The sequence below is a fragment of the Capsella rubella genome, unplaced genomic scaffold (assembly GCF_000375325.1).
Source record: "Capsella rubella cultivar Monte Gargano unplaced genomic scaffold, Caprub1_0 scaffold_5, whole genome shotgun sequence".
NCBI classification, from domain to species: Eukaryota; Viridiplantae; Streptophyta; class Magnoliopsida; order Brassicales; family Brassicaceae; genus Capsella; species Capsella rubella.
In genome coordinates, this window is record NW_006238919.1 from 1,929,448 (window position 1) to 1,956,286 (window position 26,839).

At 33.5% G+C, this 26,839-nt stretch overlaps 5 protein-coding genes and 1 non-coding gene across 8 annotated transcripts in view; 3 read left to right on the top strand and 3 right to left on the bottom strand.

The window, feature by feature from the left end:
* The window catches only part of LOC111830703, a 2,073-nt gene extending 1,921 nt beyond the window's left edge, over positions 1 to 152 (bottom strand). The window contains exon 1 of the mRNA XM_023783330.1: positions 80 to 152. The gene's annotated coding sequence lies outside the window, so the exon portion shown is untranslated. The remainder of the gene's footprint in view (positions 1 to 79) is intronic.
* A 2,199-nt stretch (positions 153 to 2,351) lies between these two features.
* LOC17886769 lies at positions 2,352 to 4,689 on the top strand. Its single transcript, XM_006291193.2, has 2 exons — positions 2,352 to 2,985; positions 3,812 to 4,689. Exons 1-2 carry the CDS (start codon positions 2,440 to 2,442, stop codon positions 4,466 to 4,468), a joined length of 1,203 nt encoding a protein of 400 aa, XP_006291255.1. The 5' UTR covers positions 2,352 to 2,439; the 3' UTR covers positions 4,469 to 4,689.
* A 100-nt stretch (positions 4,690 to 4,789) lies between these two features.
* LOC17887174 (pentatricopeptide repeat-containing protein At3g26782, mitochondrial) lies at positions 4,790 to 7,001 on the top strand. Its single transcript, XM_006290638.2, has 2 exons — positions 4,790 to 5,760; positions 5,883 to 7,001. Exons 1-2 carry the CDS (start codon positions 4,813 to 4,815, stop codon positions 6,924 to 6,926), a joined length of 1,992 nt encoding a protein of 663 aa, XP_006290700.1. The 5' UTR covers positions 4,790 to 4,812; the 3' UTR covers positions 6,927 to 7,001.
* Positions 7,002 to 7,194: 193 nt separating this feature from the next.
* On the bottom strand, positions 7,195 to 13,461 carry LOC17884764 (B3 domain-containing transcription factor FUS3). 3 transcript variants are annotated; one of them, XM_023782696.1, is made up of 7 exons: positions 12,764 to 13,461; positions 9,950 to 10,069; positions 8,629 to 8,718; positions 8,450 to 8,550; positions 8,096 to 8,142; positions 7,917 to 7,993; positions 7,195 to 7,811 (listed from the first exon to the last, which is right to left on the bottom strand). In XM_023782696.1, exons 2-7 carry the CDS (start codon positions 10,025 to 10,027, stop codon positions 7,410 to 7,412), a joined length of 795 nt encoding a protein of 264 aa, XP_023638464.1. In that variant the 5' UTR covers positions 10,028 to 10,069; positions 12,764 to 13,461; the 3' UTR covers positions 7,195 to 7,409. The 3 variants fall into 3 exon arrangements, with proteins under 3 accessions (XP_023638464.1, XP_023638463.1, XP_006293066.1); XM_023782695.1 differs by having other exon boundaries at positions 9,950 to 10,134; XM_006293004.2 differs by lacking the exon at positions 12,764 to 13,461 and adding an exon at positions 8,908 to 9,205 and having other exon boundaries at positions 9,950 to 10,038.
* On the bottom strand, positions 11,034 to 11,197 carry LOC111830797. Its single transcript, XR_002834127.1, has one exon. It is a non-coding gene; the product is annotated as a U1 spliceosomal RNA (small nuclear RNA).
* A 7,696-nt stretch (positions 13,462 to 21,157) lies between the features above and the next one.
* On the top strand, positions 21,158 to 23,978 carry LOC17885470 (protein AUXIN SIGNALING F-BOX 2). The gene is made up of 3 exons (XM_006290757.2): positions 21,158 to 22,168; positions 22,388 to 22,883; positions 22,969 to 23,978. The coding sequence occupies exons 1-3, from the start codon at positions 21,717 to 21,719 to the stop codon at positions 23,746 to 23,748; spliced, it is 1,728 nt and encodes a 575-aa protein (XP_006290819.1). The 5' UTR covers positions 21,158 to 21,716; the 3' UTR covers positions 23,749 to 23,978.
* Positions 23,979 to 26,839: the final 2,861 nt, after the last annotated feature.

Consider the following 26,839-nt stretch of genomic DNA (forward strand, 5'->3'; position numbering starts at 1 on the left):
TTCTCTATAACTGTTTTCGCTACACTCGAATAACAGCCCTATCGAACTAAAACACTACGATACTCTCGAAGACACTTACTTTGTGATAGAGAGAGATTGCTGGAATTTGTGTGTTCTAAGTCTCTACTCGACCAAGCGTTACTTGTCGATTCTTCTTACAAAGACTTGAACTTGTGTGTTTATATAGAGGTTTAGGATAAGTTTGATTTTGAAATCAATCAACCACACCCAACGCAAATCTAGGAGAGGTGGGCAACGTGATGAGTTTCCATGTTACTGATTCTCAGGGATTCATAAAACAATGGAGACCTATTCTCACGGAAGTGCAAAACAGAAGTCGTTCTTGTTTCTACTTCAACTTGACCCTACTCCTCTTGGAGCTCCAAACCACATAAATACTGATGCCATTGTTGTGTCTGAGACAAACGATGAGGAATGATCAAAATTAAACCCTAAACTGAGTTGGAAAATTGCTATAATATGGATTTAGAAATATGGCTTACACAGATGAGCTTGAGGACTCGTAAATTAGGAGAAGTATCGAGCATGCGTGTTAGTAGATTCCACCAATCAACTGTAAATGTACTCAACTCCAAATATACCAACTCATTAAACATACTACCAGTAGGAAATGTACTCTATAGTACATGAAAGCTATGTTAGTAGATAAACAATGTGATAACAATTAATTACAAGAGATATATATAAAAAAAAAAAAAAAAAAAAAACTTAATTACCTCAAAGGCTGATGTCTCCAAGGAAAGTCGTCTGAGTGAACCGAGTGATCCCAAAATGTTCGCATGATAGATGATAATGTTAGCTTCCACCAACTCTGGTGAGTTCTCAATCAGAAAAGAGCCAATCTCATGAGCCTTAAACCCTTTCATCTTCAAGTATTTCAAAGAAGGTGCATTTATCACATAGTCCCCACAAGATATATCAGCGTAATTATGAATTGATAGTCTCTGTAAGGACGGCACCGCAATAGTGAAAGTCTTCACTCTGCTGGAGGAATAATGTCGACGCACCACCAAGTCTTCAAGATTAGGACAGCTGGATAAAAGGTTAAGAACTGATTCATTGTCTTTGAACTCGACAGAGTCAAGACGCAAAGTTCTAAGGGATTTGAGACAAAATGAAGAAGGGGCATCCTTACATACAGAATGCTTGAGTTCCAAGGTCTCTAGTGTTTCACAGTTATTCAAACATGCAAGAAATCTTAAGGGTTCCCCAATTTCAACATTGAGTACACATATCATAAATCTTAAGTGCTTACGCAAATTGCGGGCAGATGCCATATCAGTCAGTATTCTAACTTCTTTAGTAGTACACATATGTGAATAAATGTTGAGACGCAAACTCTGTAGAAGCGGAGCCTTATGTGAAAGCAATGCCTTGTAAACATTCTTTGAAAATGCCATAGTTTCGATCAGTTTTATGCTTCGGTAGTAAAAACCAGAAGTAAACTTGAGATTAGGCAACATCTTCCAGAGGGATTATACAAGCTTTTAGGAAATATGAATTGTCCCCCCCAAGGTTTAACGTCAAGTACCAGCTTACGCACATTGCGAGCAAATGCAATCCCAATCAATATTTCAGTGTCCATTGCATTACATCCATCTAAATGAATATTGAGATGCAAACTCTCTAGAACCGGAGCCGTATGTGAAAGCAAACATACTTTGAAAAAGGTTCACAACTGTGAATCCTGTGATTGTAATAAGATACGCCACATGTAAACTCGAGTTTAGGCAACATCTTCCAAAGAGATTCCCATTGTTTGGACAAAACACTCGTCGTTACAGCAACTTTAGTGGGAAGTAGAGACAATATAAGCAGAATCAAAGCCTTAGGCAACTCACTAATCCTGTTTGGATTCATAACATGATCTTGGTTTCTCATACTCTAAACATCTCGTTTGCTGACAAACAACATAACAAAATACACGAGTTTACTAATTTGTTTTTTTAATGGAAATGTTTTTTTTTTGTACAAGTAAAAAAATAATAATTTTTGCATAAAATTCGATAGAAAATGAATTAAAGAATTTAACCAAAAAAAAAAGAATTAAAGAAAAGAATTAGAGAAGCAACAAATGAATTTGAAATATTATTATTTCTATGAAGATAATTTAAAATATATTTGATGACAAAAAAAAATATTTAGCTACTTTGAGTTCGAGCATATCTGGGTTTGGACTTTGGACCCTTGGGCCAGAGTCTTCAAGGCCAGAGTGTCTATCCTATCCTATCCTATAATGGGCCGGGCCTGGCCCAATATTTAAACGTGCAATGTTTTGCTTTCGTTGCCTAGATCTGAAAATGGTGGAGCCATCAGGCCATGTGATGTGATCGCTTCAATTCAAGCTAAACACACACGCAAAAAAGCTCTCTTTGCTTCTTTCTTTGCATCTCTCCGAGCACTTTTTTCTCAAAGTAGATGGGTTCTTCACAATCTACGCTAGTGGAAGAGGAAGACGAAGAAGAGGAAACTGACAATGAAGAAGAAGAAGAAGATGGAGAAGACGATAATGGCAGATCAAACACAAGAGAATTAGACAATCTCTTAGTTAAAAAAGTTCTCGAACAAGAGCCTGAGATGTTACCATGTCACGCTTCAGCTTCACCGCTTTCGCCACAGCTATCGTCTCTCGGAACTCCACGGCTTGGACCTTCGATTAAGGTTTGGGATCCTTACAACGTCCTCTCCCCGCCGCATCATCCGCCGCCTATCTTCTCGCGAATCGCGTCTGGTGATGAAGATCGTGCTGTGACGGAGGTTTATCTCATTAGCCATGGTGAGTGTGATCTCAATTTAAGACCTGATTTGGTTGGTGGGAGGTGTCATGTAGCTGCGCTTACTGCTAATGGTAAACGCCAAGCTAGGGCTCTTGCTGTTTTCTTCAAATCTCAGGGTGTTCGATTTGGTTCTGTTTACTCTTCGCCTTTGGATCGAGCTAGATCCATGGCTGTTTCGGTTTGTCAGGTAAAGATTCTTAGTCTCTTCCTCTTGGATCGAAGTTTTAAACAAAGATCTTAAAGCTTTGTGTAAAAGTAGCTGTACAATGTTGCCTGTTTTGTGTGAGTTTCGAGCTTTGATAGAATTGGTTAGCTAATGATGAAGAAACTTCACTAATAGAATCCTGAATCCATTGAAACTATAGAAGTGATATCATGGATGTTCTTTATATCACAAAAGCTAATGTCTTTGTTTAGCATTTACCAATACTCTCGTCTTAGTGATGGTTGTTTCAATTTGTTGTGCTGGTTAATGGTGACTTGGTGAGCTTACCTTGTTCATGGTTGAGTGATGGGGGCACTATTCTTTGTTTGTTTAGTCTTCTATAACTATAGCTTAGTCACACTCTATAGAGCATATTACAATACTCTCGGTCATAGCTATACAATATTGCCTATTTTGTGTGAGATTCGAGCTTTAATCTGAGAAAATCTCTTGAAAACGGATTTGATAGAATTGATTAGCTAATGCTGAAGAAACTTCACTAATAGGAATGCCAAATCCATTGAAACCACTATAGCAATTGATATTATGAATGTCCGGCATTAAGCCTATTAGTGATGGTTTGTTTCATATTATTGTGTTGGTTAATGGTGAGCTTATCTTGTTCAGATGTTGAGGGGGCATGATTGTTTGTTTGTATAATCTTCTATTATTATAGCTTAGTCGCACTCTAAAGAGCATATTATCTCTCTAGCTGATAAGCGTTTAGCTTAATACCATATTGGATCCTATAGTGACAACTGACAAGTTTGAAAGTGGTTACTGAATTGGACGCATTTTGTTTTTGCAGGAAATGAGTTTTCCGGAGGAGCATGTACAATCCTCAGATGCTATAATCGAAATGAGTCTAGGGGATTGGGAAGGTTGTAATCAATCAGAGATTTATAGTCCTGAAACCGTGAGCTTGATTGAAAGATGTCAGCCTGATTTCACGGCCCCATCTGGAGAATCACTCAGGCAAGTAGAGTTTCGAATGGTTCAGTTTCTAAACGGGACAGTCTCAGGAGTTGCAGAGAAGCTCAGGTCAGATTTTTCTTCCACTACAAATCTCAATGAAACCCATGAGCGTGATGGTTCTTCTTCACTTCCCTCGACCAACTGGGACTTGCTCCACAAGCATCGTCCAAGTCTTACAAGGAAGAAATCTGGTAAAAGCAGACTTCAAGTAATGACCAATCACGAACCTGACGATGAATCCCCAAGGGAAGAAGTTAATCACAATCATAGTGACCTAAGTGATTCCTCTTCTCTAATCTCAAATTGCATCGGGGTTTTCACGCATTCTTTGCCCATAAAGTGTCTTCTAACCGGAATCCTCGGTTGCAGTCCGGTAATGACCCATAAGATCTGTGTAGAAGACTCTTCAGTGACAGTGCTACAACATTCATGGAGAAATGGGTGGCAGATTAAACGAATGAATGATACTGCTCATCTTAGATTGTTGTAGCTTTAAATTATTTGGGAAAACAAGGATTCATATATGTAGTATACACTATGAATCTGCAGAAGATCAAGAACAAACGTTTTTGCAGATGACAAAATGCCACGGTCTCTTTGTAATGTCTTGTTTGTGAAAGAAGCAAAAGAAAATATAACAAATAGGACTCATTGATTTTGATCTTTGTTTGGGTTTTGGTTGATTCTTTATATTTTGGAAGCTTTATGAAATTACTTTATGCCATATATATTTTTTTTTTACAAGACTAAGAACAAAGCATTTGTGTTCTGTCTGATATTTAAGAATGAAATAGAAATTAGCCAAAAAAATATTAATTTGAGTCAAAAGAATGAATGATGCTTCCGAGTAAAAAAGCTCTGTTCTCTTCCGTCTCTCGTCTTCTCCACACGGAGAGATACACAGAGAGACAAAACCTAACGACTCTGTTCAACAGATATGTCGACAAAACAGATGTCTTCTCATGGAACTCTGTCATTGCCGACCTTGCTCGTAGTGGTGATTCTGCTGAAGCTCTTCGTGCTTTTTCCTCAATGCGAAAGCTTTCTCTCTACCCTAATCGCTCTAGCTTCCCTTGCACTATCAAAGCGTGTTCGTCTCTTCTTGATATCTTCTCCGGCAAGCAGACTCATCAGCAAGCTTTTGTCTTCGGGTATCAATCAGACATCTTCGTGTCTTCGGCTTTGATCGTTATGTATTCAACTTGTGGTCAACTCCAAGATGCTCGGAAGGTGTTCGACGAAATTCCCAAGAGAAATATTGTCTCTTGGACGTCGATGATTCGAGGCTATGATCTTAACGGTAACGCCCTTGATGCTGTTTCTCTATTCAAGGATCTATTGGTGGAAGAAAATGATGGAGATCATGAGGATGATGATGCAATGTTTCTTGATTTCATGGGTATGGTTTCGGTCATTTCGGCTTGTTCTCGTGTTGCTGCTAAGGGTTTAACTGAATCAATTCATAGCTTTTTGATAAAGAGAGGGTTTGATAGAGGAGTGAGTGTTGGTAATACTTTATTGGATGCTTATGCTAAGGGCGGAGAAGGAGGTGTAGCGGTGGCAAGAAAAATCTTTGATCAGATTGTGGATAAGGATCGTGTTTCGTATAATTCGATCATGAGTGTGTATGCTCAGAATGGGATGTCTAATGAGGCTTTTGAAGTATTTCGTAGACTGGTAGAGGATAAAGTTGTGACCTTTAACTCCATTACACTGACTACTGTGTTGTTGGCGGCTTCGCATTCAGGTGCTTTGCGTATTGGCAAATGTATACATGATCAGGTGAGTTAAGATTCTGTTTTGCAATTCAGTTTTGATTGTTTCCTGTGTCATATTTGAAAAATATCTTGGATGGTATGTATTGATGAATGTGTCTAATTTGGAAAGATAATGTGGCTATGCAGGTGATAAGGATGGGTCTTGAGGATGATGTGATAATTGGAACATCGATAATTGATATGTATTGTAAATGCGGAAGAGTTGAGACAGCGAGAAAAGCATTTGATCGAATGAAAAACAAGAATGTTAGGTCGTGGACCGCCATGATTGCTGGATATGGAATGCATGGCCACGCGGCCAAAGCGTTAGAGTTATTCCCTGCTATGATCGATTCAGGGGTAAGACCAAATTACATTACTTTTGTATCAGTGTTAGCTGCTTGCAGTCATGCGGGTCTTCATATTGAAGGCTGGCGCTGGTTTAATGCAATGAAGGGAAGATTTGGCGTGGAACCGGGTTTAGAACACTATGGTTGTATGGTTGATCTTCTAGGTAGAGCTGGGTTTCTTCAGAAAGCTTATGATTTGATTCAGACAATGAAGATGAAACCGGACTCTATCATCTGGAGCTCACTTCTTGCAGGTTGTAGAATTCACAAGAATGTTGAGCTCGCAGAGATATCCGTGACGCGTTTGTTTGAATTGGATTCTTCGAATTGCGGTTATTACATGCTGCTTTCGCATATCTATGCCGATGCAGGGCGTTGGAAAGATGTTGAGAGGGTGAGGATGATAATGAAGAATCGTGGATTGGTGAAACCTCCGGGTTTTAGTCTACTTGAGTTGAATGGTGAGGTTCATGTGTTCTTGATCGGAGACGAAGAGCATCCCGACCGCGAAAAGATTTACGAGTTTTTAGCGGAACTGAACAGGAAGCTGTTAGACGCAGGTTACGTATCGAACACGGCATCTGTATGCCATGATGTTGATGAGGAAGAGAAAGAGATGACACTGAGAGTTCACAGCGAGAAACTAGCTGTTGCGTTCGGGATCATGAACACGGTCCCCGGCTCGACGGTTAATGTGGTTAAGAATCTTAGAGTTTGCAGCGATTGTCATAATGTGATCAAGTTGATTTCAAAGATTGTTGATAGAGAGTTTGTCGTTAGAGATGCTAAACGGTTTCACCATTTCAAAGATGGCTTTTGTTCTTGTGGAGATTACTGGTGATTTTGATTGGATAATTATAGTTTCATTGGATTTCAAATTAGGTGAGATTCCTCTAGTGTTTTATCGAATTTTATATCTCTTCATTGTCAGAAAATACTATAACGATTTTGCAATAATTTTTATGTAATACTTAATATTCAAATTTGCAATGTAATAATAATACTGCGAAACAAACAAAAACAATCTCCCATAAAAAAAGAAAACTATATTTATATTTTCAAATTTTTTTTTTTTTGTCGAGGATTAATTTATTAAAACCCTGACCCGATACATAATAATAACATTTATTCACCAAACATAACATACAACCTTAATGCCTCTCCTTCTAGCTATATGATCTTCATATAAACTATAATGTAATATTTAAACACTATTTGAAGATATGCGAAAATGCATCTTAATTCTTATACATATAAGCAAATAAAAATATTTGATCGATCTTCACCACCAATAATCATCATGAGCTCCATCGATTGATCCCTTCTAGTAGAAGTCATCGAGAGATATATTCTCAACGGAGCCCAAACCCTCGAATGATCCGAACTTGGAGTAATAAGTATTAGTAGTCGTCGTCGTATGTCCACCTAAGAAATCAAGAGGACTATCGTTGGACGTTAAAGTAGTCGTGTCGTAGACAAAAGAGGCTGTGTTTGTAGTGATATCATCGATGACGGGATAATAGTAAGAACACTTGTTGTTGTTGATGTTGTTGTTGCTGTTGTTGTTGCTGCTGTTGTCGTTGTGATGATTGAAATCTTGGATGAGAAGATCGTTAACAACAGTGTTCTCAATCTTTGTTAAGTTTGTGTAAACATCGTCTTCTTCAATGATGGTTACGTCTTCTTCTTCCTCTTCTTCTTCTGATGCCTTTCTTGCTTGTATAACCTAAGTTAAAATAAAGGAATAAAATCGGGGCATTACATTACATATGTAACATGTAACACGTTTTGTAGTAAAGATTTTTTTTTTGTTTAGTAGCGTGTAACGTACGTAATTGTTTGAGTCGAGATCTAGGTAAACCATGATGAAGTCACCTAGCTGCAAACCATGAGCGTTCACAAAGTCGCCTGAAAATAAAACCGAGCTCGATCCAATATGTTTAACGATCATCGATTCGATTTCAGAATATAATTTTTATAAAACAATTTCAGGTTTATAGATGAATTTACCTGTGTTTTCTAGCACGTACATTCTGCTATTGTTGTTTGGCCAGTACCTAATGATCAAAACATTAGGCCGAGACTCAAAACATCTAATTTCTTTTAAAGATCTTGTAACTATTAGTAAATTAAAGAATTATAGATTACAAATTTATTTTTGTTATAATCGATCAGTGAATACATTTAAAATGATCCATCTACCAAGAATCAATCATTTTGATAGTATTCACTTATGCTAGCTCCATTATAGATTCATACTATAACCAGTTCGAAATTCTTGCTAGCCAAATTTGTAACTCAAGACTATATATAACCTATGCTTTGTCACATAACATTAATTACATCAAATGTAAATTGAAGTACCTGTACTTGAAGGTCCAAACGTGAAGACCGTCCAAATCTTCCATTCTTATAGGAATCCCTTCCTTACATTCAAGCGCCGGCAAGTGAGCCTCAGCAGCTTTCTACATCATCGATCATCATCATTAGTCATCATTATATACTACCATCATCATCATCAACTTTATATAATCAAAGATCACCTTGGGGAGTATCATACGGCGGAGGGAGCTGACGTCACTGTTCTTGAGTTCTTTTTGGAAGAGGAATCTCAGCTTTCTTGGGTCAATTTTCTGACATCACAATTAATATACATTGAATCTTTTTAATAATAACAAAATTGAAATAAAACCAAAAACGAAATTGAAAATATTACAAAACACACACAGATCTTACAAAAAAACAAAACTTAAAACGTTTTTGTTTTGAATTTTGGTTTAGTAATAATAGTAGTTTTTTTATTTTAAGAGTGAGGAGCTTACACGTGCGGAGAGAGGAGTTGGCACGTGGGGAGAAAGAGGCATAGGAGGAGGCAAAGAGAGAAGGTTAAAGGAAGAAGAAGATCGTCTCTGTCTTGGCATCCTTCTCTTCTTCGAGTTAACACCAAGAAGAGGCACAGACGCCGATAAACCATGATGACCACCAGACCCGGATCCAAACCCATGACCTTGATGACCAACACTTGCTATTAAAGTAGAGGCCTTGGTTTCCACATTTTCATCAGCCATCATATTGGTTAACACTGCCTAGTAAAAAGGAAGTGTGGAAGGAAACAGTTCTCTGTGTGAAGGAAAAAAGAACAAATGGTGGATCACTTTGGGTTTCAGTGATAGAGATAGAGAGAGGATATTAGAGAGAAGAGAAGAGAGAGAGAGAGAGAGAGAGAGAGAGACTGATGAGTTTTGTGTTTGTGTTGTGTTGTGTGTTGTGCAGATCGAAACAGGGCTTAAAATGGACGCTGGGCAATCAGAGATTTGGGTTTACCCATAACTTTTTTTTTTACTATTTATGGTAAGGGAGTGACATTTGTATAACCTACATTCATGAATCTAGGGTTTTGGTATAGTAGATTTTTTCATCAAGCAAACTCTTGAAAAGAGATTATAGATGAATAATGATAGTAACCTAACGAGATCTAAATGTCACTACATTAAAAAAAAAAGATTACTCAACCATAGTTTAAACACGATAGGTTAGGTTAAAGATTTGGAACCAAGAGCAAAGAGACGAGTGGAAGGTGCATGGTGAACAAGTGTTGCAAAAGCTCTGCTTCTCCCTTTTTTCCAGAATTCAATGGCTTCTTCCTCTCTCTCACTACCACATTAAACTCTAGTTTTTTTTTTTTTTTTTTAAAGTCAATTTAATTACTCTCATTTACTTGCTATACTACTACTGGTCAACATGTGATTTGTACATACGTATAGATTCTACCACTTTTTTTAAGGGGAAAAAGAACATTTAAAGGCTTTTTTTCTTCTAGAAAAGTGAGACAAAGATGATTTGCAAGAGGAGGATTCATTGTACCTTTGAGATTACTTGACTTGGGTTGTAATAGCTAATTTGTCTCATAGCTTCATCACTAGATAGCACATCAAACTCCATACGAAAATTGTTACTTGTTGCCTTCAATTAGTAACGTACGCCCTTACCAGGAAAAAATGCAAGGTGGAAGGGAAAGGAAGAGGATCACAACATATTTAATTAAAGTTCTAAAAGACAAAAAAAAAAAAACATATTATTCAGACTGAACATATATATTGTTTTGTTAAAATCACATAACTAGACACAAATTGCAGTTTTGTAAATTTATACTTCCAGTTTAAACAATGTACATTGATAATAAACTAATCATCAATTTATATAACTTTTATCAGTCTAATTAAGTATATATTATCAGACTAAGGTTTATACTAAAATAGTTTTCGATTTGTGTAATGTGCATGAGTGTTTTTGGGGATAGTATCGGGTGAGGAAGGATGCGTGACGTTAATAACGTCTTTGATCTCTTCTTTTTTGCATGGACATTGGACAAGTCACAAGTGGCAACGGTGCTCTCCAAATTTGATAAGAGATTCTTCTATCCTTTTAATATCATGACTTGGAAACTCTAGTTTTCTAGAACAACAAGATTATGTAATCATTTTAGTGTACATTGTCTATGTATGATGATGAATTTTACGTTACAACTATAGTGGTATAGTTCATAAATTTTGAATGAAAACTAGTGAAGCAATATTGACAACTAATGGGGAAAAATCCTTTAATTATAATTTTAAAGTGCATTAAAAAGGGAGAGAAAGATTCACTCATTAAATTTAGAGAATCGTTTCCACTTGTCCATGCATTTTGTTTAATAAGAAAACACAAAAGATGTAAAATTAGCAAATTGAAAAATTTTAATTTAATATTGATCACTTTACTCTTCTTTAATAGACTTTTCCTAATAAAAAAAATAAATCACAATATAAAATATCAGTTTTGTACATTTTAAAATACTTAACTTTCAATTAGTAACGCCTATAACTATTAATTATATATAATTATATCTTATTTAATTTATCAATAATTGGAGCGTTACTAATTGAAACTATAGTAATTTTTTTTTCTCTTAGGGGTTGCGCAAAGGCAAACTCCCTCTGCCACAAGTAATGACGCAGACTCTTCCTCATGGGAAGACCTTAAGCTAAGCACCCCTCCATTATGTGCAATGGAGGCCACTAGCCTAGGCCACTCGTCTTCTTAATCACGAGTTGAAATTATAATAATTTATATTAAAAATTATGCTTGAATGTTTTTAAAAAACTTTATAACTGATATACTATTTCGTTAATGAATTATTCTACTAATAGTGCAACACAGAAATTGTATATCTAAGTAAAATAATTAAAATATAGATTGCCAAATTAATTAGTTATAGACTTATTATTTTTTTGGAAGACCAAAAGAATATATTAAAATAATTTATTGATAATAAAAAGATGGGAGAATTTCAAAAATAAACAGTGATTAAAGATATTTAAAAATAACTTTAAACTGGGTTAAAAAAAAAAAAAAAATTCTTCCTTACGTTTAACAGATTACATGCCATTTGTCAATATTTGAATATGTTTCCATTTATGGACAAGTGCCAAAGTATTCTCTTCAAACTTAACGAAATAATCTTTCTTTCTTTTTGGAACAAAAACACATATGAAATGTGTTTAATCTAGTTAATCTAAGCGTATGTTTCTAGATGTATGGTACGTGATTTAAAAGACGTATTTATGCTGCAAATGACTCACTGAGAAGAAGATGCAAGGACAAGTGGCAACGATGCTCTAAAATTTTTGTGACAAAATCCTTCTCTCTTTATTCTTACTCACTTTAATTTAATTATAAGATCAAATATTTGCATAATTGGCCAATATATTAGTTTGTATAAATTTTTATTAATTAATTATGAAACAGCCAAAAATGAGCATATAACTAGTTAATTCATAAGTATATGAAATAGAGGCACATAAATATATTTGACTATTACATTATATGCCTTTGAATTTTTTTTTTTTAATACTCATTAACAATCATAAAGTATTATGATGAGATTACAATAATTTTTTGAATTGCAGATTAAGACCATAAAATGTAATAATTTATAAGATTAGAACTCATATACATGGATCTTATAAAAGTGACGGTTTTACAAAATAATATAAAAATAGATAGAATAGAGTGAATCATAAAATTAGTCAAATATAAAGGTATGTATTTGACTATCTTAAATTAGACATTGTAATAATAAAAAAAAAACTTTGCTAAGTAATTTGAAAAAGATCTCTAGACGACATCAAATGAATTATATAGTTAGTTAAATATGAATGAATACATATATATATATAACTAAATGTTGTTAATGAGAAAAACTTAAAATTTTATGTAATTTAACAAAAACAGTTCTTGGACACCAAAATTTACATGTATTTTAGTAAAAATAATAAATAGCTAGTGCATTTCTCACCAAAATCACGAACATAATGAAGAACATTATTTTGTAATTATTTTGTTCTATTTTTCTTCTTCTAGAGACAGTGAATTTAGTATTCAATAGAATTTTTACTCTAATCATTTTTTTAGTTTAATTCATTATATTTAATGAATATTTTTTTTTGCTTTTAAATTCTTGTTCTTCTTTAATATTTAATGATATTTTGTATTATTTATAATGTTCTTCAAAAATTAAGTTACAACTATAATATTATATTATATTATTAAGTTTATATGAGTTATATAATAGAATTATATCATATGGAATATTATTTGATTTATTAAGTTAAATATATAAGAGTTTCGAACACACACCGTTTTGTTTGGTGAAGAAATTGCTCCGCGTTTCTAATTTTTTCGCTCCTGTGTATCCTCTTCTTCTTCCATACAACCTAAAATAGTTCATCTTTACATTACAAAACATGATGGTTCTTTATATCATTTAAAAAAATACAAGGTTATTTCAGATTTAGTTGGCTCAACCTTAAGAACAAAACAAGTATTGAAAATGTAATATAAGATTATAGATTGTTTCATCACCCAAAGATCATCAATTTTCAGTTATGCGGTATAATGGCATTCATAATTAAGATAAAAAAATAAAGTATACAAAATATTACCACACATGCAAATTTCGATATGAATCTCAAGAAATTGAGATCCCTTATTTAGAACTTTTAAATATAATTTTGAGATCTTTATTATTGTGAAAACTAAATTCTTCAATGCCTAGGTTACTGAGAGTACTAAAAACTTATCTTTTGCATGCGATGTACAACAAATGATAGGATTTTGAACTCTGATCCATAATGTACGACGGTATGTAGATCTTGGCCGTATTTTGCAGAGACTTCCATAATACATTTTCTTTGTCCCTTCCCATATGCATAAGATATCACTCGAAGGGATGCGAAGCTGGAAAGATCTCATATCTCCGCTGATTTCAAGTTGAACTCAACAAAAGAAGGAAATGATATTGTGATTTCTGTCTATTTGCTCTCTGTCAAATATAATTTCATTTTGACAGAATTCTTCTATTTATTTTGCATCGTAGCGAGATTTTTCACACTTCTCACGCATATGATGCCTTTATTTGATGAGTGTACTTGCTTTTTTGGATGCCTTCTATCGATATCTAGCCACGCGGACAATATGCGATAACGTCCGTCAATAGTTTATCTTTTTTTTTTAAGTTTTTGTCGTCTTCGCAATAAATATCATATCATGTAGTAAACAACTTTTTTTCTCGCGGTTACATAAAATTTCACTTCAGTTACTCTTTAGGTAATCACATGAGAGACTATAATTGCATTCATTTACCGTTTTCAAATTTATATTTTATGTTCCAATTTACAATTATTTATTTTTGGCCATTATTTGGTAATTAGAGTTGTAACGCCCTTACCGTCCACTCTTGGCCATAAGCCCAATTTTTTAATGGACCCTAGGTCCATTTTTTGTCCGTAGGCCTATCCATATCCGATGGCGGGTCGGCTACGTCTGGGAGATTTTAAAGACCTGTTTACCGATCCTACAAATCAACTGTGGAGTTCATACATCCACTTTTCCATTTGTACAACTTATGTTAGTGAAATTTTGAATTTAGACCTTAGTTTTCTAATATCGATAGTGACAGAACGATCAGAAGAATGTACACGAGTCAAGAATCACTTACAATCTTTTATTTTATTTTTGGTTTATGTCTTAATTTTTCACTTAAAAAGCAAAGTTTGACGACAATGCATAGATCAATCATCATCGAATTAAACAATTTGACTACCAAAAAAATTACTAATTAATGTCTCCATTGGCTCCCAATTATTTGGTAGCTAGACATGGCAAAAAAATCAATGCTCACATTTCATCTTCAAAATCGATTGCAATGGATTGTAATACAATTATTGGCACTTTAGCAATTACATCGCAACAAAAATTTCTCATTGTCCTAAATTAGTTATAGTTGACATGATTGTAATCACATAATGTCTTGTGTTGCTTTTACCGAAGGTTCACACTTTGATAGTCGATAGTCTACAACTTTGAAACCACAACAAAGTGAAATCAAACCAAATTGTATATATACATACTTGAATTTGTTTTTATGTTATCGATATATACAGCGCTTCCACCGCCATGATATGTTAGCCCTCACGTCCACACTCGTCTCGGGGATCCTGTCATTTTCTAATATTTTGTTAAGTACTCTAAGAAGTTCAAAAGATTTGCTTAATCTCGTGGATCCTCTCATTTTCTTATATTTAGTTATATTCTTGAAAAATTATGGATACCTTTTCCATAAGAACTTAATATATATATATATATATATATCAAAAAGTTCGAAATCAATGCACAACGATAAAGGATGGCAGATCACAGATATGACGCCGGATTCCAAACATATTGGCTGCAAACAAGAACAACTTCATGAAATCTCTTAAGTCACTATTTCTTTTCTGAAATTTTCAGCAAAATCTCAGTATTTTTTTTTTTTTTCGATGCACTTGTTGTAAACACGTTACTCTTTTCTTTTGAATTATTCAACATTACATTGAAAAAAAAAAAAAACTTAATATAATATGTTTTACAAGACTTTTTATAAATCTTAAATGTAAACACAAAATATACTATTTTCATTTACTTTCACGTTCGTAAATAATATTTGATCGAAAAAGTAGTTATTTTTTTGCTTTCTGAGATATCTATGGATACAAACGAAAACGAAAAGCAGTGAATCCCAATAGCCATGTTTTCTTGTCTCTCTTGTACTATTAGAGAAAAGACGAAGAAGAACAACATGTATCAAAGGCAGTGGAACTTAATAAGAATGATGGACAAAAAGAGTAGAGAGGACCACCTAGAGAGACGGACCAAAAGGGACACATCTTATGTTCCAATATGAGTACGTTGGGTTTGTTGTTGTTGTCTATGCAAAGTTCAAGTCATTTTATGTACCAAATAAGCCTTCTTTAATGTTGTATTACCCCCTAGATGAGGCATGCATTGGGCCTTCTTGGGCTTAGCCTTTGCTTTCACTTGAACTAGCACTTTGGTTTGGAATTGGAACTGAGTTTGGCTACTACTAACACGATATGAAATATGTTCTTTTTGGTACATACGAACTTGCAATTACTCTCTAAGTTTTACTATTTCATAAGATTATTGAAAATATCAAAACTCATTTGTATCTTAAGTTTTTTGTTTTTTTAGATGGACTATTTCATAGTAATTTATTTATTTTTGTTATTTCATTGCCTTTTTAAAAGAGAAAATTATGGGCTATGCCCTCTACAGTAACAAAAGTTTTATGCAGTGCCATTATAAGAAACATCTTCTCTCGCCTGCCACAAGGTCTTTGTCAAAAGACCACTGTACCCCAGTCCTAATTGGATGCTCTATGTTGTGACTGTTTTTTTTTTTCTTTTATCTCTCTCTTCTTCATCTTCTTTTTCTTCTTCCAACATCAAACAGTTCCAGTGAACCAGATCTGACGGACAAACTCCGGCGGACGAACTATGACAGTTTAGATTCGATGGACCAAATCCAACAGACCAGATCCGGCGGACCATAGTAGATCTGACGGACGAACTCCGGCGGACCAAATACGGCTGACGAACTTCGACGGACGAACTCCAACTGTCCAGATCCGACTGACCTGATTCGGCGGACTAGTTCTGGTGACCTGATTCGGCGGACCAGCCAGACGATGAAACAAGTGATGCGGTTATTACACTATGGACAATACATTTTTCTGTAGATGGACAAGATTCGGCGAACCAATTTTGGTCGACTAGTTATGGCGGATCAGATGTAGTGGACAAGATCTTGTGGACGAGATCTCTTTTTCTATTTTAATTTTGTCTATCGTTTTGTTTTGTCTTTTTCTGCGAGGGCAAAATCGTCCGACCTTCCTTCTTTGTGGCACATTTTGAAAGAGGTTTTTGTTAATGACATTTTTACAAATTTGAGTTTTAAAAATGGCATAGCAAACAAAATTCCCTTTTTAAAACGTGTTATCACCATTGTATTCTATATATTGGTGTTTCTCGTTTTGTAATTTACTGTAAGAGTTTAACATTAATTATATAATAAAAAAACTACTGTGTAAATTTGATAGATTAGCTTGGCTAGAAGAGCTTTATTAATGTGTTTATTTTTAAAATACATTTTTCTAATTCTTTTTATTTCAAAAGTTAGTATGTTCTCTATTTGACTAAAAGTCTTCTACGAGTCTCGGCCTATCAAAATGAGTGTTTTAAAAATCGACTGCTGAATTGAGATTCCCAATCAATAGAGTGAAACCAGCAACTTACGGCTAGGTAATGATTTTTACAAACTGCAATTATGGTTAATTGGGAGTAATTATGAAAAATTGACATAGGATTATGTAAAGGGAATAGAGAGAGATTATTGAGTGGTGGTCTTCACATGGCAGCCATTTTTAGAATATGATGAGATTTAAGAGAGGAGTGGACCTATCCACCAAAAACAACAATGCACATCCACCACTCTTCTCCTTTTATATCCATACATTCTTACATTAACATATCTTTAAGAGTTTATAAAGAGATAAAAACATGTCTTGACAAAATTAGACATGTATTAGTTTTGCAATTAGATTTTCAAGATTCACTGGACGATTTTTTAAGATTTCCTATTGATAAATGCTTACCAATCACCTAATTATTAATATTTTGTCTAATTCACGAGTTTGTATGTTTTCTATTTATTTGTGGTTTGCGCAAATAGAAGCTCAATATCTATATATAGTTTTTTGGGGACAACAAGTCTATATATAGTTAAGAACATGAATACATGGTATTATATCTACGCTTGGACAATATTATTGAACTGATGATCTTTTATGGTAAAAAGGAAAATTTAACTACATGATTGTTATTATACTCAGTCCAAAAAAAAAATTGTTATTAAACTAGATGTGAGGTTAGTTCTATATTTATTTTGTTCGGAAAAAATATATTAATGAATGAACGATTCTTTTGTTTGTTCATAAAGATGTTAGAACCTCCTAATCATAAAAACATATTGTTAATGTTACTAATCATAAAAACATAATGTTAATGTTACTTATTATTTCATATATCACATTCACATACGAAGAAATTTATGGCCATGACTTCATTATTATTATTTTTGGTAAAGATGGCCATGACTTCATTATATATGAATTAATAATGTTGGGTAAAAATTGTTGTCTCTAAATGAATGGTAGGAAAAGCTAAGTCGAATGATATTCAATTCAAACTTTAGTATAATCGTTGATGAATGAGTTAAACACTTTTTTAATAACTTATTTATTTCATTTTAATTTTTAATTCATTGAGATAAATCATTTTCCAGCATTCTAAATAGTGAAAATGATTGAATGAATGGTTCATTCAATTTATTTTAATTATTTTAAATGTAAGACCATTTGCACCTTTTATTTTCCAATACTTTTATGGTATTCTTTTTGAACATTTACAACAGCAACAATATATCAATCCCTCTGATGGGATAAGGTCATGTATTTTGTAAATAGAAACATATAAGATAAGATCTTAACAAATTTTAGATTAAGATACTTGTTAAGATCCCATCAATAATATTTCCCTAATCTACATATGAATTTTTTTTTTGATTCCTCATCATTTTCCGCATCTATTTTCTTATTCTCATTCACATTCATATATATAGAATATGAATGGACTCATAAGAGCCTTAAACAAAGCCTTTATGTTTTCTATCTATACACCGCATAGATATACAAAGTCTTAAACTCAGATTTTTCATTTTCTCGGTTAAATTCACTATTTTACGGGATATACACAAAACTTTTGTTGTTTTTGAACAATAGTCGTTTTGGGTATTCTATGATTTTAAGTAGCAATGTGAAAAACTAATAATTTTTAACCGTTTGAGTTAATGGAAATTCTCCGTTCCAATAGTTTTAGTCTAGATGTGATGTTAGTTCTATATTTATTTTATTTGACAAAAAATATATTTATAGATGTACGATATTTTTGTCTGTTCATAAAAATGTTAGGTTTATACTGTGTTAGGTTATTTGTAGGATATTACAATATTATGCATAAACAAACATGTAAAAATATTACATTTTACAATTTAGCCGTTTATAAACATATTTGTAATAAAAAGATGGATTTTATAGGTTTTGGGATTAGTTTGAGTATGAATTTCCGGATTATATTTTTTTAATTCCATGTCATCCATATATATTGCATTCCAATTACTATAACAATCTAATATTTTAATTAATTTAGTAAGTCTTTTATCAGTTACATTCTCAAAAAAATAGAACAACTAACCAAAAGTTTGGTGGTAAGAGGCAAGGAAGTGACTATTCTCTTTCAACCAATAATAATACTTTTGTTTTGTGTGCTCCCTTTTGTAATTATATGCAAGTGGGTCTATAATTGAGTTTGATTATGAAGGTTACACCCATCTTTTTTTTTTTCAATATACATTATTTTCACTTTAAAGTTTTATTGGCCAAGGATGGTTGATGTGTTTAGTGTGTTATTACATCTTCTTTTGTCACCATTGAGATGTGTTTTTGACAGCATTGGTGTGAAATAATGAATAATTTGTATATATAAAGTTATGTTTGAACAATTCTTTCATCTCTACTTTTTAGTAGTAAATGGCACAAAAAAAATAAGTATAATTGTATGGATTCTTATGAAAAATGCCATTTTCCAAGACAAATCTTATAAATATGCTATTTTTGCTAAAACTTTATTTATTTAGGTATTATTTTTCCAACAAAATTAAACGTCTAAATAAAAATTAGGTGGGATATATTTTGGGAATTTTCTCCATCCAAAAATGGTCGTATAGCTCAAGGAGTACTAAAAAAGGTGCTAACAGCAGTGGGACTCCTGCGGGTAATAAAAAGCTGAAAAAATGATATATGATACCCTAAAAACAAATGAAACCGACTAAACTCAAATATAAAGTTAAACGCGTGTGTTTATCGCAATTTTATAACCTAAAAATGGTAAATTTATAAAATTATAGACAAATAATGAATTGACAAATATCATCCCAAAAAATAGCAAATCTGTAATTGATTCATAATTTTATAATTCCTTCACATTTTGTTCATGTATCATTTAATATTTTTCAGCCGACCGTTTCAAGTTTCAACCATGTGTGCACTGTTTTTTTCACAGTATAATTTACCTTAGCATCAATTGTTGCCACCATTTTATATAAAAAACCTAAACGTTTGGATTTATTTGGTAAGGGAGAAAAAAAGAATTTTATAACTAAATTTGCTAATGTCATCAACCTACTGACTACGTATCTCCACGGATGGTGTATGTCCTCATTACCAGACAAATTCAGCCAGCCTTGCTTTTTTTTTCTTCTCCTCCTTTATTACCCAAACAATAAATTTTTTTTTTTTTTTTTTAAACTCAAAGCTATAAATTTGTGTTATGATTAATAAAATTCGAATTGTTATTTCGTGTGATTTAACTAATTCGTTTATGAATTTTAAAGCTTAAAAACAAAGTATTGCACTCATAAAAAAAAGCATCAAATTAGATGGTTTATGCAAGAGTTAAAATTCTATCTCATTTAGTTAATATAAATGGTTTTATATCAAATTTAATAGATGGTTTCTAAAAAATATAAGATCCTATCTCAGTTAGATTATATAGATAAATTTATATCAAAACTATTTTTTCTTGAAATAATTTGGTTCTGATTGGTTACATCTATAACTTTAGAATTTTGACCGTAGATTTTAAGCTGTAGTAGTTATACATTTTATTGATACATTATTTTAGCAGTAGAAATTAAAATTTTCCAAAATTTATAGATTTGTGTTTTACGAAAAATATGTCTGAGAAATTAATTAAGAAAATATTTTGGATGTGAATTAAAAACAAAATACAAAATTTGGTAAAATATAATTGCAGTGGATTTATAGTTGTAAACCAAAATATGACTGAGAAATGACTCTAAGACAGCAACTAATCAAGGCTAAACTTCCTAATCTTACATTATATTTTACTTTTATATATTTTGAATATTTAAGTGAACTAAAAGTAACATACTTTTCTTTGTAAACTTGATTCTCCATTGTGTGTGATGCTGAAAAATAAAATAAAATAAAATAAATAGGTTAATTAAAAGATGAATAGGTTAATTAAGTTATATAAACTTTAAATAATCACTAATCAATCTCTAATCACACAAAATTAGCTGAAATAATTGATAATTATTAGCTTAACTACTACATAAGTACACAAAATATCCTGCGACTACATAAATGTAAGTTTACTCGCCACACGGCAACAATGGCATACTTTCGTAAATAAAACCAAACCACAAGGGTAATTACAAATATTCAATTAAGTCTGACACTACTACATCACCTTCTCTCTTTTCTTTTTTTTTTTCTCTTTGGGCGAGAATGGCCTCGTAACCAGTGATAAGGACACATGCATGCCATTTCCCATCAACGGTCAAGATTCTTCATCTTCGTCTCTGCTTCAATCTACTCTCCACCGTTGGATCCATATCTCTTAACCTAACCATGGTTTATAATCTTTGTTAACCATGGTTTGTTTCGGTCAGCCAGGTAGGGGCCCTTGTGATGTGCTTCTCTTCTTTGGTTTTTAAGACTTTTTTTATTTTTCTTTTCTTTTTATCTTTTCTTGTTTTTTCCATTACCACCACCACCAAAGTCATCGAGACAGAAGAGAGAGAGAGAGAGAGTTTTGTTGTTGTTGTTGTTCTTCTTCTTCTTCTACTTCAGAGCTTTTGCTTTGGTTACGTGATCTCTCTCATCAAAATCTTCTGAATCATCATCTCATCATCATTAGCTTCTTGAATTATTATTTTTTTCTTTTCTTTTCTTTCTTGTAAGCTTTCTTTTGTTTCAAGAAAACAAAGCAAAGTTTCTACTTATGATTTTTCAGATTCTACAGATCTAATATTATTTGATTCTCTCTCGATCATTGTCAAACGTAATCATCACAAGTTTTTATTTTACTTGAGAATCTCTTTTGAGAATTTGTTCATTCTTTTTTCTTCTTCTCAAATTTGGTTTTGTGTTCTTTCTTGAATCTGTTTCTTGATAGATCTTGTTTTTGTTTTCAACCTAGATCCAAACCTGTAGATCTGGTGTGTGTTCTTGAGCTCTTATGGTCTTGAGTCAAAGTCAAGTGAATTGACTGACTCTCTAGTTCAAGATCTGGTGAAATTGGATCTTGTTGTTGTTCAAGTTACTGGAGAGATGAATTATTTCCCAGATGAAGTTATTGAGCACGTCTTCGACTTCGTAACATCTCACAAAGACAGGAATGCGATATCTCTTGTCTGCAAATCATGGTACAAGATTGAGAGATACAGTAGGCAAAGAGTGTTTATTGGGAACTGTTATGCCACTAATCCAGAGAGGTTGCTTCGGAGATTCCCATGTCTAAAGTCTCTGACTTTGAAAGGGAAACCTCATTTTGCGGATTTCAATTTGGTTCCTCATGAATGGGGAGGCTTTGTGCAGCCTTGGATTGAGGCTTTAGCTAGGAGCCGTGTTGGCCTTGAGGAGCTTAGGTTGAAGAGGATGGTTGTTACTGATGAGAGTCTTGAGCTGCTTTCTCGTTCTTTTGTGAATTTTAAGTCTTTGGTACTTGTTAGCTGTGAAGGTTTTACTACTGATGGTCTTGCCTCCATTGCTGCTAATTGCAGGTATAAGCTTTTTTCATGTTAAAGATTGTACCTTTGCTGTAGTAAGATTAGCTTTGATATCAGTAGATGCTTTGTTTCATTAGTATCCAAAAACTATGGAATCATTAGTTTAGTTATTGGCTTATTGCAATGGTTGCTCTTGGTTGTAAGTTACAAATGTTTATAGATGTTTGTTTTAGTTCTGTAACTCTGTTTTTACAAATTCTGTCTTCTTTGTAGGCATCTTCGGGATCTGGACTTGCAAGAGAATGAAATCGAGGATCATAGAGGTCAATGGTTAAGTTGTTTCCCAGACACTTGCACAACCCTCGTCACGCTAAACTTTGCTTGTCTGGAAGGAGAAACCAATCTGGTGGCTTTAGAGAGGCTTGTTGCAAGGTCTCCAAACCTAAAGAGTCTGAAGCTAAACCGTGCAGTGCCGCTAGATGCGCTCGCAAGGTTAATGGCGTGTGCGCCGCAGATAGTCGACTTAGGAGTAGGGTCGTATGAGAATGACCCGGATTCAGAGTCTTACTTGAAACTCAAGGCTGCCATAAAGAAATGCACCTCGTTGAGGAGTTTGTCTGGTTTTCTAGAGGCTGCTCCTCACTGTCTCTCAGCTTTCCACCCAATATGTCATAACCTCACCTCATTGAATCTTAGTTATGCAGCTGAGATTCATGGCAGCCACCTCATTAAGCTTATTCAGCATTGCAAGAAACTTCAACGGTTATGGGTAAGCTTATGTTATAACCTTTTAAGAAAAAATATGAATCCAGCAGATAGATTTTGTATGTAATGAGTTTGGTGTTTACTTGCAGATATTGGATAGTATAGGTGACAAAGGGCTTGAAGTTGTAGCTTCCACATGCAAAGAGTTACAAGAACTTAGGGTTTTTCCATCTGATTTACTCGGTGGAGGCAACACAGCTGTGACTGAAGAAGGTCTAGTTGCCATCTCCGCAGGCTGCCCTAAGCTTCATTCGATACTCTACTTCTGTCAGCAGATGACAAACGCAGCTCTCGTAACCGTTGCCAAGAACTGTCCAAACTTCATCCGGTTCAGGCTCTGCATCCTCGAGCCAAACAAGCCCGATCACGTGACATCTCAACCACTAGACGAAGGCTTTGGAGCAATCGTCAAAGCCTGCAAGAGCCTGAGACGTCTTTCACTCTCAGGTCTACTAACAGACCAAGTCTTCCTCTACATTGGTATGTACGCAAACCAGCTAGAGATGCTTTCCATAGCCTTCGCAGGGGATACAGACAAAGGCATGCTTTACGTGTTGAACGGTTGCAAAAAGATGAAGAAGCTAGAGATTAGGGATAGTCCGTTTGGGGACACGGCGCTTCTTGCTGATGTGAGTAAGTATGAAACAATGCGATCCCTTTGGATGTCGTCATGTGAAGTCACACTCAGCGGATGCAAAAGGTTAGCAGAGAAAGCGCCGTGGCTCAATGTAGAGATCATAAACGAGAGCGATAACAATAGGATGGAGCAAAACGGACACGAGGGTAGACAGAAAGTGGATAAGCTGTATCTATACCGGACTGTGGTCGGGACAAGAATGGATGCGCCGCCATTTGTGTGGATTCTCTAGGGTTCCTTCTCCGACCAAACACATGAGAAGGCAATGCTTCAGGTCTTTATGAGGTTCTTATTGGTCGTCTTCCGTTAAAATGTGTTGTCCTTCTCCGAATTAGGTGTACTGTTTTGTTTTTTGTTTTCTTTAAATTAAGACAAAGAACTGATTCTTCTGTGAAAGCCATTCTGTTTTTGTTTTTTGACTTTCCTCCGGTGAATTTAAATTGGTTACTACAAGTGCTACGACTTGTTTTGTTCCTTTTTAGTACAAGGTTAGGTTATTTTACGTTGCTAGGAATATTTACAAAATGAAGAAATAGAAAAAACTTGTAAATAATACAAATAGAATCAAGTAAATAATCATAGTTTTGAGATTATTAAGTTTCATGATTCCCTTGATACTATATTGTTTTCTAAATATTTTCTTTGTTGTTTTCCATTTTTTTTTCTCATTCTAAAAAAAGTTGTTAGGAGTGACATAATGTTAACGCCGGAATAATTGAGATCACTGAGACTTAGCGAGGTCCAAATCTAACCCTACCAATCTCTGCATCAAAAATCACAATCATAAAATCATAAGATATTGTAAATATCATCAATATGATAGACGTAGGGTCATACTCATGCATCTATCATAACGTTTGATTCCTCAATAACTGAGTTACACATTGAGTATTTTTTTTATGTGTAACTTTCACAAAATTTCAGCCGTAAAAGAAACTTGCGTTGAAAAAATACAAACTTTACATATTTTTTTTTTGGTCTGCCGAACTTTGTTTAATGGACCTAATGAACAAAGCTCGGTTAAAAAAACACAACAGGTGATTGATAATTGATTAGCACGGCGTCCATTAGAATGTTCCATTTAGGTTCCATTGGTTACATGTTTGGACAAAAAACAATTCCAACGGCTGAAAAAATCACATTCTTTTTTTGAATAATTTAAAAGGTTTTGGCCGACGCCCAGAAGCCCGAGATAAAAGTATGTTATATAACCAATAATCACTCCAAATTTTGAAACTGAAAGTGGTATGGCAAGTAGATGAGCGAATTCCATTTCACACGGATCGAAGATAGTTCGGAGTTTTTCGTCGACACGTCCGAGTACGATCGTCAAAAACCAGCCAACAGAAACTATGGCGGCACATCCAACCACGAGGTCGCATCCTTTAAGAACAACCACAATGTTTTGTATAACTTTTTGTAATTACAATTTTTTTGCTTCTAAAAATTGTGTTAGTTCCTAGTATAATTGTCATGGTACGTACAAAGGCAACTAAAAAAATAAGGGGAGACTGATATAAACACCAAATAAAATATTATACAAGGTAATCTTCAAAAGTTTATACAAATTACTATTTAAAATCACAAAAAGGGAAATATAATTATTGTAATACGACGGTTAAGTATTATTAGTTTTTTCACATTACTACCTTATACAATAAAATATTTAAAAAGACTATTGTTCAAGAACAACAAGAGCTTTGAGTATATCTTGTACAAAATAGTGGGATTTTAATTAGGAAGAATAAAATATGAGTTCAAAGCTTTTTTACCCAAGGCTTTGTATATCCATGTGGGTGTAGATAGAAAATGAAAAGGTTTTGTTCAAGGCTCCTCTGATTTCATGCATCTTCTAACTAACTATCAGCGTATATATAGTTGTACACTCACCATAATACTATTAAAAAAACATTAGAGCAAAAATTTCGACATTGTTAATGCATGAGATATACCCTATAACAATGATTGAGTTTTGTTCTGTAGAGTTTATAGTGATTAGTGACTATAGAGACATAAAGAAAAATAGGTATAACATGAATGGAAAAGCATGTCAAGATAGCCAAAGAGACTGCCTGAAACCTAACCGGAAGATTCAACATTCATGATTTTCAAATTATTATACCTTTTAAATGCATAATAACCCAAAACGCAAGAACTTCAAATTGAATCATAGAAGTGAAAAAGATCAGGCAAGTCATCCTTGACTTTTTTTCGCCATGTTAGACATCTCTTCTTCGTAATTCATTTCATAACTCTCTACATGTCTCATTCCTCACATGCATGTAATCTCTTTTTATAACATTCGAGAAAGAATATATGCGTATTAAAAAATTTCTAAAATTATCTCTTTCTTTTTGTATGGGCTAAATATAGTCAACTTTGAATTCCTTACCACAAGAATATGCTCTTTTAAATGGACCAGTTTTTGGATCACTAAGATAATGTTCTTTTCGGTTCGTTCACAAATTATATATCGCATTTCATTCGTGGTTTAAGTTTCCACAATATTGTCGAAACTTTTCATTGTCGAATCATATAGATTTTGTTCATATTTATAATTAAATCATATTAAAGGCTGGTCCAAATGTATGAAATTCCTAATTTAGCAAAACTATATAAAAAGACTAAAAGAGTATGATTTAAGAGCTTAAAATATATATTTACTAAAGATCTAAAAAAAAAATCAACATGTATAAAAAAAAAAGCAATATCTATTTTCTAAAGATAAAAGAAAATCATTGTGTTTGATAAATTGTTCTCAATTTATTTCATATCGCTTATTACTCTCACTACTCTGCATACATTTTTAAACTATTACGTCAAAATTCTAACACTCTTTTTTTTTTTTTTCCAAAGAGTGTCATTTTAGAGTTTTATTTTTGTTTTACAAAGATTGTTATTCTATATTTTCAATGCATTTTTACACTAGATTTCCTAATTTTATCCTTAATCTAAAACTAACTAAATTTATAAACCATTTATTAAATAGGAACATATATGTATATTTTAATATTTTCTTAATTTGTGTAAAATATGTCAAAATGACATTTTTAGTGAAAAAGAGGAAGTAATAGATAAATCAAGAGTTAATTATAAATAAGGCACTTTTCTTAACATATCCTTTCGTTTTAGGTATTTTCAACAGTTCTTTCTAAAATAGGTACTCAACCAGTGTAAAAAGTCTGTTCTACCCTCTTCTCAGATGATGTTAGTTGATCACAATCCTCGGCGATTAAGGAAAGAAAAAATTAAAGAAAATTGTGTAATAATCCCCAAACTAATTAAGGGAATTACCATCCACCTTTTCCACCTCCGTATCCTCC

What these genes read in the sequence shown, in the direction of transcription:
- LOC17886769 (XM_006291193.2), top strand. Translation starts at nt 2,440, where the DNA reads ATGGGTTCTTCACAATCTACGCTAGTGGAAGAGGAAGACGAAGAAGAG. An exon ending in TGGCTGTTTCGGTTTGTCAG is followed by an intron (nt 2,986 to 3,811) that starts GTAAAGATTCTT and finishes TTGTTTTTGCAG; the next exon opens with GAAATGAGTTTTCCGGAGGA.
- LOC17887174 (XM_006290638.2), top strand. Translation starts at nt 4,813, where the DNA reads ATGATGCTTCCGAGTAAAAAAGCTCTGTTCTCTTCCGTCTCTCGTCTT. An exon ending in GCAAATGTATACATGATCAG is followed by an intron (nt 5,761 to 5,882) that starts GTGAGTTAAGAT and finishes GTGGCTATGCAG; the next exon opens with GTGATAAGGATGGGTCTTGA.
- LOC17884764 (XM_006293004.2), bottom strand. Translation starts at nt 9,156, where the DNA reads ATGATGGCTGATGAAAATGTGGAAACCAAGGCCTCTACTTTAATAGCA. An exon ending in CAACTCCTCTCTCCGCACGT is followed by an intron (nt 8,719 to 8,907) that starts GTAAGCTCCTCA and finishes TTGTGATGTCAG; the next exon opens with AAAATTGACCCAAGAAAGCT. An exon ending in GCCGTATGATACTCCCCAAG is followed by an intron (nt 8,551 to 8,628) that starts GTGATCTTTGAT and finishes TCGATGATGTAG; the next exon opens with AAAGCTGCTGAGGCTCACTT.
- LOC17885470 (XM_006290757.2), top strand. Translation starts at nt 21,717, where the DNA reads ATGAATTATTTCCCAGATGAAGTTATTGAGCACGTCTTCGACTTCGTA. An exon ending in TCCATTGCTGCTAATTGCAG is followed by an intron (nt 22,169 to 22,387) that starts GTATAAGCTTTT and finishes TCTTCTTTGTAG; the next exon opens with GCATCTTCGGGATCTGGACT. An exon ending in AGAAACTTCAACGGTTATGG is followed by an intron (nt 22,884 to 22,968) that starts GTAAGCTTATGT and finishes GTTTACTTGCAG; the next exon opens with ATATTGGATAGTATAGGTGA.